This window comes from Echiichthys vipera, assembly GCF_963691815.1.
Source record: "Echiichthys vipera genome assembly, chromosome: X".
NCBI classification, from domain to species: Eukaryota; Metazoa; Chordata; class Actinopteri; order Perciformes; family Trachinidae; genus Echiichthys; species Echiichthys vipera.
In genome coordinates this window covers 15,249,694-15,266,173 of record NC_139825.1, presented here as the reverse complement: position 1 = coordinate 15,266,173, position 16,480 = coordinate 15,249,694, and the positions used below count along the sequence as shown (strand labels likewise).

At 38.4% G+C, this 16,480-nt stretch overlaps 1 protein-coding gene across 1 annotated transcript; it reads right to left on the bottom strand.

The window, feature by feature from the left end:
• Window positions 1-860: 860 nt before the first annotated feature.
• Window positions 861-6,307, bottom strand: rps10 (ribosomal protein S10). Its single transcript, XM_083939063.1, has 6 exons — window positions 6,202-6,307; window positions 5,586-5,735; window positions 4,055-4,229; window positions 2,067-2,144; window positions 1,274-1,329; window positions 861-944 (listed from the first exon to the last, which is right to left on the bottom strand). Exons 2-6 carry the CDS (start codon window positions 5,733-5,735, stop codon window positions 903-905), a joined length of 501 nt encoding a protein of 166 aa, XP_083795189.1. The 5' UTR covers window positions 6,202-6,307; the 3' UTR covers window positions 861-902.
• Window positions 6,308-16,480: the final 10,173 nt, after the last annotated feature.

Here is a 16,480-nt window from a genome sequence, read left to right as displayed (position 1 = left end):
CTTGTACTTTAAGAAGCGGACTTCACACCATGTTTTTTTCCCCAATAATGTACCCTCTTTGAAATATTTTTTCAGTCAAGTACACCCTGACCAGCACAAATTATTTTTGGTAGAAAGTAAAGATCTGCCCCATCAGTGTGTGATTAAATAACCAAATGTTTAGAATCCATCACATTATTTCAAACCATTTATCAACATGCAGCAACAATCAATTGAATTAGAAACATGGGCTTGTGCTTTAGAAAAAATACAGTATTATTTATCTTCACTTTGCAAAGTTTAAAGACCATGCACACTCACGCATGTCTTTTCCTGCTTGATTGTCTGTTGGGGTGGAGCAATGCTAGATGTAACATGACTAAGATTATACGTGAGAAGAGGTCTAATTAGGTGGAACTGTGTGAGCATACCAAGGATCTTCAATAATCTAACCTCAACAGACCCACCCGGTTGCCAACCTTAATGAGCACAATTTAGAGCCAAATAAGCCACGGGCCTTTTTTTACAGAACACTTGGACATGTCCCAGTAGAAAAGGCTCAGATGTAAATATGCACTGAGCTGCTTCAATTTCAGGGTCCTGTTAATATTCTTGCTGGATCAATGTCAGTACTTATAACTACTTGTACATATCCCCCCTTTACTACTTAATGATCAAAGAACATTTTACACGACTAACCTGATGCTGTTTGGGTTCTGCAGTCTTTAGTCACGGTCATCTTGAATTGTGCTCACTCTAAATAGGCTTACCTCCCTTTGATCAGCATTGACAGAAAGTGAGAATGTTTAAAACAAGCTGTTCACTTTTAAATTAATTATTGCCCACAACCCCCCTTAATACAAACAACACTGAGAGCTGAGTTGTATTTTGATTTTCTTTATTGTACAGAAAGATGTGAAAATTTACTGAGGCTGCTGTCCTCTGCCGCGTCCGAAGCCACCCCTCTGCAACAGGAAAGTTTTTGTCAAGAAATCAGTCAACGTGAGTTCAACAGGAGAATTTTAGTTTTACGTAAGCACTTCAAACTAAGTTCAGCTTGCTGGCTCTCCTTGTTGAAGCCATTATAAAACCCCACCTGCAAGCTAACAATGTTTCAGGAAGGAATGTTGGACATTCTTGCTGTATAGTGGCTGTAGAAAATATTCCTCATTTACCATAAGAGAAACATGATTCAAGACCACAAACATGCAACATAAAAAAAATCCCACAAAAGGGAAGTTTAAGAAAAATAATTCACATGGCGTTAGAGGGAAAACATGGCAGCAGTACTTACGAATTGGAATTCTGTGGCAGCTCCAGCACCGGCCTCTGCTTTCTTGTCAGCACCAGCTGTGGAGAAGTTATGAATTTATTAGTCAGCCAACAACTTTCAAAACTTAAGCTTCTACTAAATTAGCCACCAAAACTAGCAAAATAACAAGTTTATCATTTGAAGTTTACAAAAGTAGTTCAAAAAGTATTCTCCACTAAGGATGCACTGATGGTAAAATTTTAAGCCAATACAGATGGTAATTTTTTGTGCCATGCAAAACAATTTACTTTCAAAACGCTTTGCTTAAAATGTAATAAAACAAATTCAATCAACTATTATACTAAAGCAGCGTCAAAGTTTACCCTTCCAGCTCCAACATACAAATCTGTTTATTCTCGGAGTGACCACGTGAATAAAGCCGCTCAGTGCCGCTGTATTCGCTGTGAGTGACAAACCTCAGAGGGTGGGAACGAAAGGTGACTGCCAAAACTTAAACCTGGGGTGGGCAGTATATTTTTGGTGATGTTGGGAAAAAGAAATGCTTGTCCTACCCAGGCAAGTACTTAGAGGGAGTTATATAGATGTGAGAACACATCTGACAGTGAGAGTCTACAGTTGTGTGTCACAAATGTAATGTAATGTAAACTACTGACTATGTCTGCACCTGATTCACCTGACATTGTCCGGAGTTCACACGTGAAAACCATTGAAGACATTATGCTGCAAATTTCAACTTCTAACACAAGACTACATAAAAGCAACTCAGTTCGGAGTTGACTAAAAGGGTGACTAAAATTGTTAGAAGTATACTTACGGGGTGCAGCAGATCGCCTGTATGTATCTCTGTCAGCCTCTCCACGGTTAAGGCGGGCGGGCCTCTCTCCTTCCATTCCTGCAGAAACAATCAGGGAAAATCAAAAAAGATCGGGGTTCCCACTCTTTAAGAGACTGTTATCTAGGACCGTTCAATGGGTTTTTCTTTAAAATAGAGGACAAGGTGGGTGGGTTTCTCCTGAAGTCTACCGTCATCTCCACAGTCTTGGGTGGGTTTAGTTTTTTAAATCAGTTTCTAGGTGTTCCGATGACTGGGAACCCTGCAGGTTCATTTTGGTTATAGATTACATGATGAAATCCAAAACGTTGGGTAATCAACAAATAAGCTAGATTTTGTAGTGTACACACACACACACACACTTCCAGTAAAAAGATATGGTTTGTAGGTATGGAACGGTTTATTAAAAAAAAAATCGGTCCCCTTCGGTACGCTTGTCACAGTTCTGGACACGTGTTTACTGTTCGGTTTATGATGTGCAACGTAGCGTAAGCTTCAAACTGCAGTGGAGTAAAAAGTTGAATATTTCCACTGATTTGTTTGTAATGGCGTAGAAGTATAAAGTAGCATGTAAATAAAATACTCAAGTAAAGGACAAGAGAGGTATATTAATTTAACAAGGATTGTTTTTTGACAGTTGCACTTTGAGGTCATGACTAATATTTACATTGATAAAATAAAGATAATATATGTACACCTATGTCGCTGCATTGTTTTACAATATCCATTAATGTGATGCTCAGATTTTTCCAGCCCCTCATTTTGGATCATTTTCGTCAACCGGCCTCAAATCCAAATGAATTGAACAGCCTTTATTCAGTGAGTTCAGTGATCGCTGTTTGTGCGTATTTTAGTGAAAGAAAACCTATTTTCTTAATTTTTTCTAAGATTTGATAATGTATAAGTGTTTATATTCTTACCTAGAAGGCAAACAATTGTTCACCTTTTGCCAAATAAAGATATATAAATGCAGCAATGTGTCTCCTACTGTTTCAAAATCTCACTTCACTTTCATTTAAGATTGTTACAATAATCCCTAAACACGCTGCCTCATTATTTCAGTTTTGCATGATTGCATGACATGTCCTTAAGAATATCTGATAAAAAAAAAAATCTAATTATTAGGCTATGGATCTAATACATCGTATTTTTAGAATCTAAAAGAAATAGAAAAAAAACAACCGAACCGAAAACCGTGATATGAACCGAACAGTGGATTTTGTGAACCGTTCCACCCTGACATGGGTGGTCTGACAATCAGTCAATGATTTAAAAAAAAAAAACCTAAGATGAGAAACGAGTTCACAAATAATTTATATCTTTATTCTAGGGATGGTGAAGGCTCACTAAATATTAGTGTTTTATTAGAAAAATAACCATGACAATATGAAAATATAAACTTTCCCCTTTGTTAGGTGATAATTGTTATCGTATCGGCCACAACATACAGTTAGCTGTCATCAGCGGTTCTGATTTTTTTCAGTGTTGTGTCCCAAGACTCAGGGCTGTAATCTATAACAACAAGCATATGATATACTGAGAAAGGAAGGATGATAATCGGGCTTGTGGTTCCCCCACAAGTCCAAGTCTTTTCTACCAATTTAGAAAATCGTATTAAGATTTGATTGAGTTACAGGTGATCTCAGGCTAATACCACACTGGAAACCATCTGTGAGAGTTGCTGAACACTGTGGCTGCAGCCGTTTGACTACATGGTGTAAATCCCACTGGAATGCTTCCATTCAGCAGGTTTACATTGACTTGGGGTTTTTGAAAAAATGGAGTCTACAATTAATCTGATGTACTTTGAAAACTAAAAAACTAAAGGGTTTAAAACCTCAGTATTCTAGTGATATTGACTGACCCTAACTTTAAAAAGCACTGCCAGTATTCTGCAGATTGTGGCATCGCCCTTTTGAGAAATACACTACATAATCAAAACCGCATTGTGTGTATATCAGTGATTTTACCCTTGGGCCTGGGCCTCGCGGTCTCAGGGCGGGTCTGGCGGCGCAGGGTGGCAGGCACAATCTCAGGGGGAAGGTGGAGGAAGTCTCTGAGGTACTGGATACCTTCGTTGGTGAGGTACCAGTAGAAATGACGCCAGGCAAATTGCTCCTTGACATACCCGCATGACTTCAAGGACTAGAGGAAAAGCACAGACAAAATGTAGTTTTAATACTGGGTAGAGTACTACCAACTCATCTGCCATAAGTATATACACAACAGTCCAATAAGCATATCCTTTCAGGCAATGGTTTCTGACTTTTTTACTCTTGTGCCCTCCCACCTACCTTATCCCGTAAACCAACTGTGTTTATAACAAAAAAGCCCTGTTGAGTTTTACTGAAATACCCTCATCAACATTAAAAGTTTCCTTATAAGCATTATTCTCATCAGGTCCTGTTCAGGTAAAACCGAAGCTGCTAGTTTTTAAAAACAAAGGGACACAAGGCTCCCCTGATACTTGCTTGATAAGCGTCACCCCTTTCTCTTCAACGTTTAAAAAACAACATTAGATTAGTACTCTTTATGTTTTTCTTTGCCAATGATGCCTTTCTCGCTTTAGAAAACTTTTGCATTTGTATTATTTCCAAATGAACCAGCCTTTAACTTTAATTCAACGCCACATTTCCCTCGTAGCCATGTGCGCACCACAAGCAGAGTTTCAAAACCTCCCATCCCCAGTCTTTGCCCCCCATGTATCAAGCAAAAATTCCGGTGACAGGAACAACAATCAGTTTCTCTAAAATTATAATTCACCGGCAATGTTTTACAATACAAGACAATAGGAAAAAACACAATTCTGTGACACAAACGGCTACGAACAAAAAAAAGGCTGAAAAGTCGGAGGTTAGAACTGTACAGAGGGGCGTTGCTATCGAGTTGATACACCCTCTCGTCTCCTTGGTCTGAAATGGCAGGTTTTTGCAGACCTGCACGTTGCAAGTATCAACCAGTTGTGAATCTTTTGTCTGAACTGGACTTTAGTTGACTGAAGCCAGCAACAGCTCATCCTCTCCCTTCTCATCAGTTTAATTTCTTGTGTTGCATCCTGTGCGTCAGTATTACGGATAAGGCGGGAACTCGTTCATTGAGCAACGTTCCACACCGAGTGCAAAAATAAATTGCATTTAATTGCATTATTTTTTTATGTAATGAATTAATCGTAATTAACGCGTTAAAGTCCCTGTCCTTATTTAAACAAGTAGTTTTTTTTTCTTACCGACTTCTGTAAATGTGATGATCAGTGAAATGTGAGCTTTTAATCACAAAGACGCATCACAAATAATTATTTTTCCTACAGAGAACATAATATCACAAAATACCAATATTGACACTGCATCAAAGAAAACCCTAATGATAATAATGTCCGTCCTAACCAAGATCTGCACCTGTGTCAGCTTGGCTCTACAGGAAGCAGACCACTATTCATATACGCAGTTAATCACTACAAACTTAAACAATGTCGCAGTTCAAGGTCCATCACCAGTTTCTCACCTGCATCGCTTTCATCACATGAAGATTGGGCACATTCTTGTCAGCAAGCTCCGGATGCTTAGCCAGATGGACATCTTTCTTTGCCACCATGACTCCCTCCTTGAAGAGGAGCTCATAGATAGCAATGCGATTCTTCTTGGGCATCAGCATCTGTGTGAGGCGACACGTGTGATGCTTTAATGTCGACATGAAGGCCAGACCGTTTACAACAGCGTCCACTGTGACGGCACGTTAGCAGGCTAGCACGTTAGCCATCTTAGCTTCATGTAAGGATATGGATCACAGCAGCAACCCTGCAACTAACGCCTTATACACCAATGCGGTAAGTTTATTTTGTAGCATTCACATCACTTACCACACACTTGAATACACAAACTACTATCTAAAAAGCGACCCGTGTTAACTGGGAAAAATAGCAACCGTTCATGAGCATCAGTGCCAGAGACACTTCCCCATTTCTAAGTCTAATATCCACCATTTCTGAGGCGTTAACGGATAAAATAGCTTCAGGTATTATGTTGTGGTAGGATAAACAATCGAACATCAAACATTGTAGTTTTATAGAACACGAGATGTTGAAGATGTATTTAGATTACAACGCCGGGTCTGTCCTTACCTTGCCACTTATTTAGGGACCGGGGCCAGAAAGAACGCCTGTCGTTGATCGGGAAGGTTAAGTCTTAAATTCCGGGTCCTGCTGGAGACGTTGCGCTCCCTGTTGGTGCGGAGGGGAACAACCCCTGGCGAGTATATACTTTAGTAGTGCAGTGTACCAAGCATAGTAGTCCATGAGCCTGGGGGGGTGGTCGGTATCATCGGGGGGAGCAAACGTTATCATTGTGTTTTGGCAACAAATCCCTTTTTTCAGCCCATGAAGTTACTTACCTCCTGATAGAAATTGCGTTTTTGAAATCCGGTGTATACCTGCTTTAGGCTCATGGTAAGGAAATTGTCAGTATTCTATAATATGGAGCTTGGTATCATTGGAAAGGGGACCTCATAGGCTTTCATTTAAGCCCAGTACTGAATATGTCTGACAAACACAGAGGTCACATGACTGTTTTAAACCAGAAATAACACACATTTGTTCACAATTTCCACCTAAACTGCAGGCTTTCTTTTATCCCTGGAGCATGAAGGAACATCAGAGACATAAAACTCAACAACGTCAATACTCAATGCACTCTGGTGATTCAGAAAATGTATAATATAGCCATACTTTTTATTTGTGAGAGGTGACTGTGAGCCTTAAATTAGACTTGTGCAGCCAGCACAAGTCCTCAAAATAGAATAGAGTGAATGGAATGGACCAATAGGATGTAGCCTTATTAGTTGTAAAAGTCAATAAAGAAACAGGTTTTAAATTGAATATATTTATTCAAAGACTGGTTTGTATGTAAGAGCAAGAGGGTTCCTGGTTCGAATCCCGGCTTGGGCCCTTCTGTGTGGAGTTTGCATGTTCTGTTTTCTCCGGGTTCCCTGGCTTCCTTCGACAGTCCAAAGACATATCCTAACATGGCTTTTGCAGTCAACATTTTGGAGAGATTAAATGATAGTGAGCTTTTAAAAAGGATCGCCTTAATCAAGATAACATTATGAACATGGTAGAGTTGATCAGGGATGCCATACCAAAGCGACCTACAAGAGGAAGATAGAGGACCACTTTAACGACAACGATCCACGGCAGGTGTGGCAGGGCACATCACCAACTACAAGCCTAGAAACAGCCGATGACGCCTCACTGGCAGAGGAACTGAACTGCTTCTTTTCAAGCTTCAAGGTGAAACTAAAAGAGCTTGTCAACATTGTCTCACCAGCCCTTAAAGTGAAATTCCGGTGTAAAATCATCCCAGGGTCTTTTTAGGAAAATTCGGTCATCAAAAAAAGCCATTGAGACAGTTTTTTTCGTGTATACGATTAACGTAGATTTTCCGGAGAGTCGCTAACAGCTTGCCGTGGCTAACACTGATAAGCTCAGGGGCCCATTGTGGCACAAGAACCTGTACAAGGCTGGTAGCTATCAGGAAGGTTGCAGCCAATGTTGGCATGAACACTTCTAGGGCTTTCACTAGGTTGCACGCCTACACAGGATGTGACACTGTAAGCACTTTTGCAGGCAAAGAGAAGACAATGACACTGACACTCCTGATGAACAACAAAGAAACACAAGACACATTCTTGAAGTTGGGCCAGGAATAGGACCTCCCACCAGAACTGGGGCCATATTCACAAAACATTTTATCTAAGGACTAAAGAGTACTCCAAAAGAGCACTAAAAGTTCCTAGTTCACAGTAAACCTGTGAATGTTCTCATTTGTCCAGATCATCGTTATCCCCAAAGCAATTTGAGTCTAAAGCAACTGGCTTAAATGAAAGCCTATAAGGTCCCCTTTCCAATGATACCAAGCTCCATATTATAGAATACTGACAATTTCCTTACCATGAGCCTAAAGCAGGTATACACCGGATTTCAAAAACCCAATTTCTATCAGGAGGTAAGTAACTTCATGGGCTGAAAAAAGAGATTACGCTACCGACCCTGCATGGCTGTCGAGATTTTTCTAGTACTAGGGGTGTATACCTTGCCAAAAATGACTATAAGACTTGGTCCCCTGTGACGGGAATTACAATTAACATGTTTTGGGTTTGAAAACTCGGGACAAAACACATTCTTTATCTCCTCGTGATGCAAAAGTTTTCTTTATCTTTGCATGTAACGTACAGTCCTGTATATCTCGTGAAGATACTTCCCTTTATCCTGTGATACAAGTGGGACTGGAATTTACTCAAAGTACAGGACAAGTCGGCCTTTTGCTCTGTCAACGAAATGTTTAAATCTGTATTTAAACTACAGAACCTGACCTTGGGGGCACTCTTCTTGTGCAGACGTTTGGAAGAGGGCTTCCTTGCAAGGAGAAGCCGATCTCTTTCTTTTTACATCTTTCTTGATTGACCCTTATGAAACAAATTTTCCCACAACACCCCCCAGATGATAACGATGGCTCATGGGGTCCTGGCTCATAGACTATAGTTAGACTGCATATAAGTTCTTATGAGCCTTTAAAACTATTTTCCAATAAAATAATGTCCTCCAAAAGTGTCTTGCTAATTTATTTTTGTAGTTAAATATAAAACTAACAGCCATCAATTAAAGGTTGAATATTTAGAATCTTCATTAAAAGCTATATTTAAAAATAATAATAATAATACACCCACGGGTCGTTTTGAGGAGAACAGAATGAAAGTATTGATTTCCATAAAAAAATATATTTTGTCTGAATTAATATTTTAAAGTTTTTGGCGGGTTTAACCATGGGATGCTTTTGCGCCGGAATCACACTTTAAAGAGTCCAAACTTGGTGACAGTTGGGAGTCCTTTCAACAGACTAATACTGTCATTTTCCACTTTCCACCTGTATGGTGGAGATTGTCAGCTTGACAAAGTACATTTTATGTCACTCAGTGTATTTGCATTTGGTGTGTATAACCTGCGTAATCTGCAGCAGAGGGATCGATGGTAGGTTTCCGCTACAGTGTGTGCTGGACAAAAAGACTGTCAGCTTTACATTTCATGATTCTCTTCTCTATTCTCTAGTGCTGAAATGATTAGTTGATTAATCGTAATTAGTCCACAGCAATGACGGTAATTGGTTAGTCAATTAATTCATTAATCAAGTTTTCCCCGTTTTATAATCGTTGTAAATTGTGTACATTTGGTTTCTGCACTGTAAGTTGTTATTACAGAAAAATCATGGTTGAATAATAATTATTACCACTCAGTGTTTTTGCTGTCAACAAAGTGATTAGAACTACTCGTCCGGCTCTCATTTTTGATCATCAACTGCCAACCTGAAATAACAAAGCTTAAACAGACACTGATATACTTTAAGAGCGGGTCATTTGGATGCAGCAACTGAATAGTGTGAGCGAGTGAATCATTCTTTTTTTATCATGAACTACAAAAGGGAGGAATATGAGTCATAAAGTTTTACACAACTCTGGACGTTTTTTGAGGGCCACTCAATAATTATGTTTATTTTGGAGAATGTATCTCATGCTCAAGTATGATTCAGTGTTTTATTTCAAATAAAAAGTATTGATTTCCATAAAAAAAATATATTTTGTCTGAATTAATATTTTAAAGTTTTTGGCGGGTTTGACAAGGAAATTTCTCCTTTGTGAGACTAATAAAGAAATATCTTATGACTTTCTGTCAAGTTCAGTTTACATTGTCCCAGTCAATAGAAGAGAGTAAGGCATGAGGCCGTGCCCCCATTTCGGTGAAAACAAACTGCCGGCTTTGACTGTCCGTAAATACAAATCCCACCGTAGTCTGTCATCTTTCTGCCAACATTCTATCCAAAAAACATGGAAATATTACTTGTATTTCCCATAGACTGTAATTTATGTTTACTTAGCTGTAACAGCTAACGCTAACTGTCAGTCACTGTCACAACTCCTCTACTTGTTTTCATGGTGTGATTTACCGGAGGGGATGGGTCCAAACCATGGACTGTATAGTTCAAACAGGCTCAAACAGACGAAGGTAGGCTACTGAACCGGGTCCAGTAATTATTTTCGCTGTTGCGACTACGATCTTGAGACACTAGATGGCGGTGTTCTGCTCATTCTCCATATTCAACCTTTAATAACAACATACAAGTATATACTGTATGTTTTGCAGATTATGTGACATACTTTAAATTACTTTACATCTTTAAAATAAGCTTTTTTTTAATATCAGCAAAATGTTTGATTTCCAACATGTCTTATTCTGAAATATTTAAATCCTGATTTCACCATGAACTTTGTAACTTTGTTTTGAAATGTACTGTATACATACATTTTATCGTTATAATTAATAATAATTTTGTTATTATTACTATTATGTATTTCTATAAAATCATACAAAAACAATGGATGAAATCTGTGATAATCAGGAGTGAAATGTAACTATATTTTCAAGTTCTTTATTGTCATGCACAGATCTAAGGCTTCCTTCAACAATGTTCATTACATAGGTCTATGTATAAAAAGCAAATAAAGCAAGTAAAAGAGAAAGAGACGGAATAAAAAGTTAAATGTAGGGATAAAATAAAGCCTATAATATAAATGTGTGATAGACAGGTGTACGGCAATGGCAAAATTAATAAATAAATTGGTAAATGAATGAATGAACTGGTAAATGGTAAATGACTGTCAGCTAGTATATATATATATATATATATATATATATATATATATATATATATATATGTATATATATATATATATATATATATAATTCAATATATATATATATATATATATATATATATATATATATATAATTCAATGCTACTTTATTATTCTACACCACTACAAATATTGCACTTTTTACATCTTTAGCTTGAGTTATTAAATACTTTACAGAATAAGGTTTTACCTTCAAAGCATATTCATTTTCTAAAATAATATGATTCACTCTTAATGTATAGCAAGATTAGTTTATTTTTCTTTTATTATCCCTAGTTATAATGAGTTTTAACTCATCTCATCTCATCTCTACTTGTATATAATTTAACTTGTTTTTATTTATTTATTTATTTTTTCCAGCATACATTTACGCTGAAAGTGCCCTCTTAAAACGTTTATTTTGAAAGAGCCTCCCGGAGGTGTGGAGGTTCATTATTTCCACCTTGACCCTCAGACCATCCCCCCCATCTGGCGGCTCCTCTCAGCTGCACATCTACCGGCGATACAACGGAGGGGGCATCTCCTGCTGATGAAGACAATGATCTCAATTTAAAACATATTCAAAGAGGCCGGATTAAAAATTTCCCTTCCGGTACGTTATTCTTGATATTTTATAAGCACATAATATAAAAGTGGCTGCTATTTTAGGTTCACTGTGAATAAATGTCTTTATTAATAGCTCACATCGCTGCACCGTTACATCTGCTATCGGTGAGAACAGGCGTTTTCCAACCAATGGTGTCGTTGCTGAGTCGGAATTAATGTCCACAACATTACAAGTTAATTGTTTTTGAGAGGAAATTGCATTGTTGTTACAGTGTATATTGCATCATAAAACCTGCAGTTTTGTGCTGAAGTGCGGGTAACTTGAAGCACTGGCACAGTACCCCTGCTTCCAGCCACTATTTTCACCTCTCTCTCTCTCTCTCTCTCTCTCTCTCTCTCTCTCTCTCTCTCTATATATATATATATATATATATATATATATATTATATTACATTATATAATTAAGATTAGCTGTTTGACATAAGTAAATACATGCAACAACAACATATAGTAGAGTTGCTGTGCAGAGGATGCAATGAGAAGCATTGTGTGGTGGCTGCAGCAGAGGGCAGAGAATGATGTCTAAAGTGAAAAAGCTTCGTCTCAGGGGAGAGAGCTTGTGCTTCCTACAGACCAGCACATTTCTTTGATTTATCATCGTAGAGTAGCTGGTGGTAGATCAGCTGCTGTGAGGTGCTGACCTCCATGTGAGCTCAGACTGTGATGGCTGTGTGTGAGCTCTGTCCACGGTTCTGAAGTGTGATTACTGATAGGCTGTTACATACAGTTACAACAGGCTGCTGTGCATCTCTTCTCTGTAGGTATTAAATACCATCTATAGAAGCAGTTTGATCTACACAGAATTCACTGTATTCAAAAAACATTTTGTTCTTCCTCATGTCTTAAAGCTACACTGTTTTTACACATCAAGTTCAGTTCACTCTGCTTACTGCTCAGACTGTGGACCGTAGAAATTAAATTGGATAGAAATGACATTCCCATTCAAATCAGTTTAGCAGAATGGTCAGAGAGGCAGCCATTTGTATGTACCTTCCGCATAAACTTAACATATAAAGTGACAGTGGGAAGTGGTGGAGGTGAGGTTTTGTACCAATGACCAAACGAGCAGTGGAGTAGCAATCCCAGAACCCATCAGCTGACAATTTATTCCTGTGGGCATCAGCTAATATTTCGGGAAAGCCAGCGGATATTCAGGCAAAGACTTTCTCTTCGGATTGGCGTCACTGTTTACGGTCCTCATAGCAACTTGAGATGCGAGAATTGAGTTGGGGTTGAGAGATGACATTTCTATAAACAGATATCTGCGCATGAATACTAATAAATAACAACAAAATTCTAATTAAAAGCTAAATCATCGTCACACAGTAGGCCAGGGGTCGTGTGATTTTATTATGGCCAATGTGTTCCACCTTGTTTGCTGTTCACAAGGACTATTCACCATGGGTCTGATGGTCTGCTGACCCACAGCTGGACAGTTAGACCTGGAGGAGCTTTTTAAGTTTTCTAAGGGTATGTCCCCACATCTCAAAACGATCTTTTCCCAGCCATCATCTCAAGAATATCTGTGTACATACGTCCAGACGACAACGCGAGGGTGGCGTTCTGAGGTTTATCCACTGTGTGACCCCGGTTTAAAAAAATGTCAGGCTCCTGTCTGGATGATCGGCCAAAACGATACAAAATGTTTGTAATTACAGCAGAATGAATCTTGGTTTTGACGGCCCCTTAGAATAGAGACATTGTAGCTGTCTCAGCTTTGACTCAGAGAGAAGAAAAGAAGTGGGCATTTAGCAAGTCCCACAGAAGATGCCATAGAGTTGCATTTTGGGAAGTGAAGTATTCAGTGTTTTTGACCTTTGTAAACATGAGTAAAGGTCAGGATATCTTGGCCTGTGCTGCTCTAAAGTGTGATTCCAGCACAAAATCCTCCCATCGTCTTTTTCGGCACGTACATACATCTAATAAGCCATCGAGACAGTTTTTTCCATGTATAAACTATTAACGGGGAAATCCGGTAGAGTTGCTAACCGCCGGCCGTGGCTAACACTGATTTGCTCCGGGCAGTACAGTGAAGGCATAAAAATGGCTCTTTTTTTTGTACCACTAATGCTGCTCAAAATAACACAAAACCTCTAAAGTAGCATGATAAGAGTCCCTGCACATCAATGGCTTATTTGATGTACAGTATGTAACTGCCGAAAAATACCATGGGATGCTTTTGCGCCGGAATCACACTTTAAAGAGTCCAAACTTGGTGACAGTTGGGAGTCCTTTCAACAGACTAATACTGTCATTTTCCACTTTCCACCTGTATGGTGGAGATTGTCAGCTTGACAAAGTACATTTTATGTCACTCAGTGTATTTGCATTTGGTGTGTATAACCTGCGTAATCTGCAGCAGAGGGATCAATGGTAGGTTTCCGCTACAGTGTGTGCTGGACAAAAAGACTGTCAGCTTTACATTTCATGATTCTCTTCTCTATTCTCTAGTGCTGAAATGATTAGTTGATTAATCGTAATTAGTCCACAGCAATGACGGTAATTAGTTAGTCAATTAATTCATTAATCAAGTTTTCCCCGTTTTATAATCGTTGTAAATTGTGTACATTTGGTTTCTGCACTGTAAGTTGTTATTACAGAAAAATCATGGTTGAATAATAATTATTACCACTCAGTGTTTTTGCTGTCAACAAAGTGATTAGAACTACTCGTCCGGCTCTCATTTTTGATCATCAACTGCCAACCTGAAATAACAAAGCTTAAACAGACACTGATATACTTTAAGAGCGGGTCATTTGGATGCAGCAACTGAATAGTGTGAGCGAGTGAATCATTCTTTTTTTATCATGAACTACAAAAGGGAGGAATATGAGTCATAAAGTTTTACACAACTCTGGACGTTTTTTGAGGGCCACTCAATAATTATGTTTATTTTGGAGAATGTATCTCATGCTCAAGTATGATTCAGTGTTTTATTTCAAATAAATATCATAGTTGAGGGTCATTTAGAGAGAAAAAGAGGCATGGGTGGATATGTGTGTGCCACCAATGTTAAAGAGCTTTTATTTGAGTGAGTGCCTAGTTGGATTAATTCACGAGACAAATGGGAGGCGCTCATTTGATTTGTGGCGCCTGGTTCAACTTCTCTGTTTTTATAGGAGCAATGACAGATGAGTCATCATTGCTAATGTAATTAATTAGACTAAACCCCACGTCTTTCTTTTCTTTTTAACTACCATGTTATTCCCAGTGGGCATGGACTCCACTGTTTTCTTCCAATTTCCATTTGCACTTACAAGCTTGGCATGTCACATCTGGTGCTCACGAGCCCTGCCTGTTGTGAGTTGATTGAAAGCGAATAAACTTATTCTTTTCTATAGTCCCCCTTTGCCTTTGTTACCAAGAATGTGGCTTCAGACATCCCTTCCATCTATGTCTGGGTTTTTCATCAATACAATTACATTTTTTAATTTGATTTCAGTTCTACTGAGAATATAGCAAAACAACATGTTAAAATTGTTTCAAATGCATGTACTGCTCTCCTGAAAGAATCTGAATGAGCAGATTTGGAGCATCTTTTCAAAGCGATTGTATCTGACATCTATGGACGAACACTCAAGTCAATAATTTACACTCCTGAATGGAAAGGATCCTTTTATAGCTTCCTCCATACATGTTTAGAGACTCATTGTGAAAGAGCAGGGCTTTGGCTTTGGTCTGAACTGTAAGGTAATTGGAGCCTGAGATAGGATCCTCACAGGGGATCATGGGAGAAAAACAGGCTGCATTTCCTTAAAGGCCCAAGTGTCATTACATACCAGGGCATACAGTACTGTGTTGTGTTGTGCAGCTGAACTGTGGAGTGGCTTACCAACTATAAATGCATGAGACAAATTTGTCCCGCATGGACACAGAATAAATGTCATTCATTGTTTTGTGTTTTGTGTAAGATGGAAACAGCTCTGTGATAGAAAATAAAAAAGCCAGAATGAACCTGATTGTATGTATTAACAAGCACTACAACCAGGTAAAGGGTCCAGGGGCAGTATGCAACCTCAAAAGCAACAGATTCAATCCGTCATAAAACAGAAAAAAAGAAGAAACAATGTTGAGACTGAACATTGATGAAGTAAACATGAGAAAAGCTGCAAATACAGATGCAAATTAACCAAGAATAATAACTAAAAGGTTGAATTCTAGTCATTGAACTACAACGACATATTGTAAATGTTTTAAAGTGTCACCTGTGTTTTCCCTTATTTAAATAAAGACATGTGCACCAAAAAGTGGTGCATACAAATCCACCCAAATGCAGGAAACTAAGTTTTTGACAGTCGAAATTGAATATGTGTTTAATCATTGCTGAAAGGAAATCTGTGCCCTTGATGACACAAAATCCTGGTGGTTCATAATTATTCCAAAAGTGAGTTTACTGATCACTGTAGATCATCTACAGAGTAGAGCAGAGTATACTGGAGTAGAGAATGAGTGAACGTTATCATCAAACCATCAAATATTCACGTTTGAGAATCGAATAAAAGGGATTTTGGAGCATTTTTGCTTAAAATAAACTTAAACGATCATGGGGAAAGTGTTATTTTTCTGTCAGTTCACTTGTTGATAAATTATTTCAGGATTGGAAAAATATATTTTGTGTAAATAATACACACATAGCATAGGTATCTGTTTAAGTTGAGAGCTGCTAGTTTTCAACCATAGCTGACATAGCAGTCATGAAAGGCCAATCTACTGTCATGTGTTATGTATGAGGTGTTTTGAAAGAATCTTCCCAGCCACTCATAATAAATTCCCTGTTGTGTCTATACTGTCCGACTCTGCTGCTTCAAGGTGCCTATAGATGCTGAATCAGCAGAATCTAAGCAGCCGGCTGCACGGTGCAGGTCAGCAACGAGCGGCTTCATGCCAACACAAACCAGCCATGCAGCTCTTCTATCCAGAGGTGCATCCAGGTCCCTGCCTGATGATAAATTCATGAACAGAAAGACACTATAGGTTTAAACTTTAAAAAATACTTTTCATCTGAATTTGTTTGATGGAAAAAAAAATATCTGCTGATCATCTGATACAAGATT

Bases quoted from the DNA above. Each gene is read 5' to 3' on its own strand.
- rps10 (XM_083939063.1), bottom strand. From the start codon at position 5,735: ATGCTGATGCCCAAGAAGAATCGCATTGCTATCTATGAGCTCCTCTTC. The intron at 2,145-4,054 runs GTAAAATCACTG...TTGTTTCTGCAG, and splicing joins CGCGAGGCCCAGGCCCAAGG to GAATGGAAGGAGAGAGGCCC. The intron at 945-1,273 runs GTAAGTACTGCT...TTCCTGTTGCAG, and splicing joins CTGCCACAGAATTCCAATTC to AGGGGTGGCTTCGGACGCGG.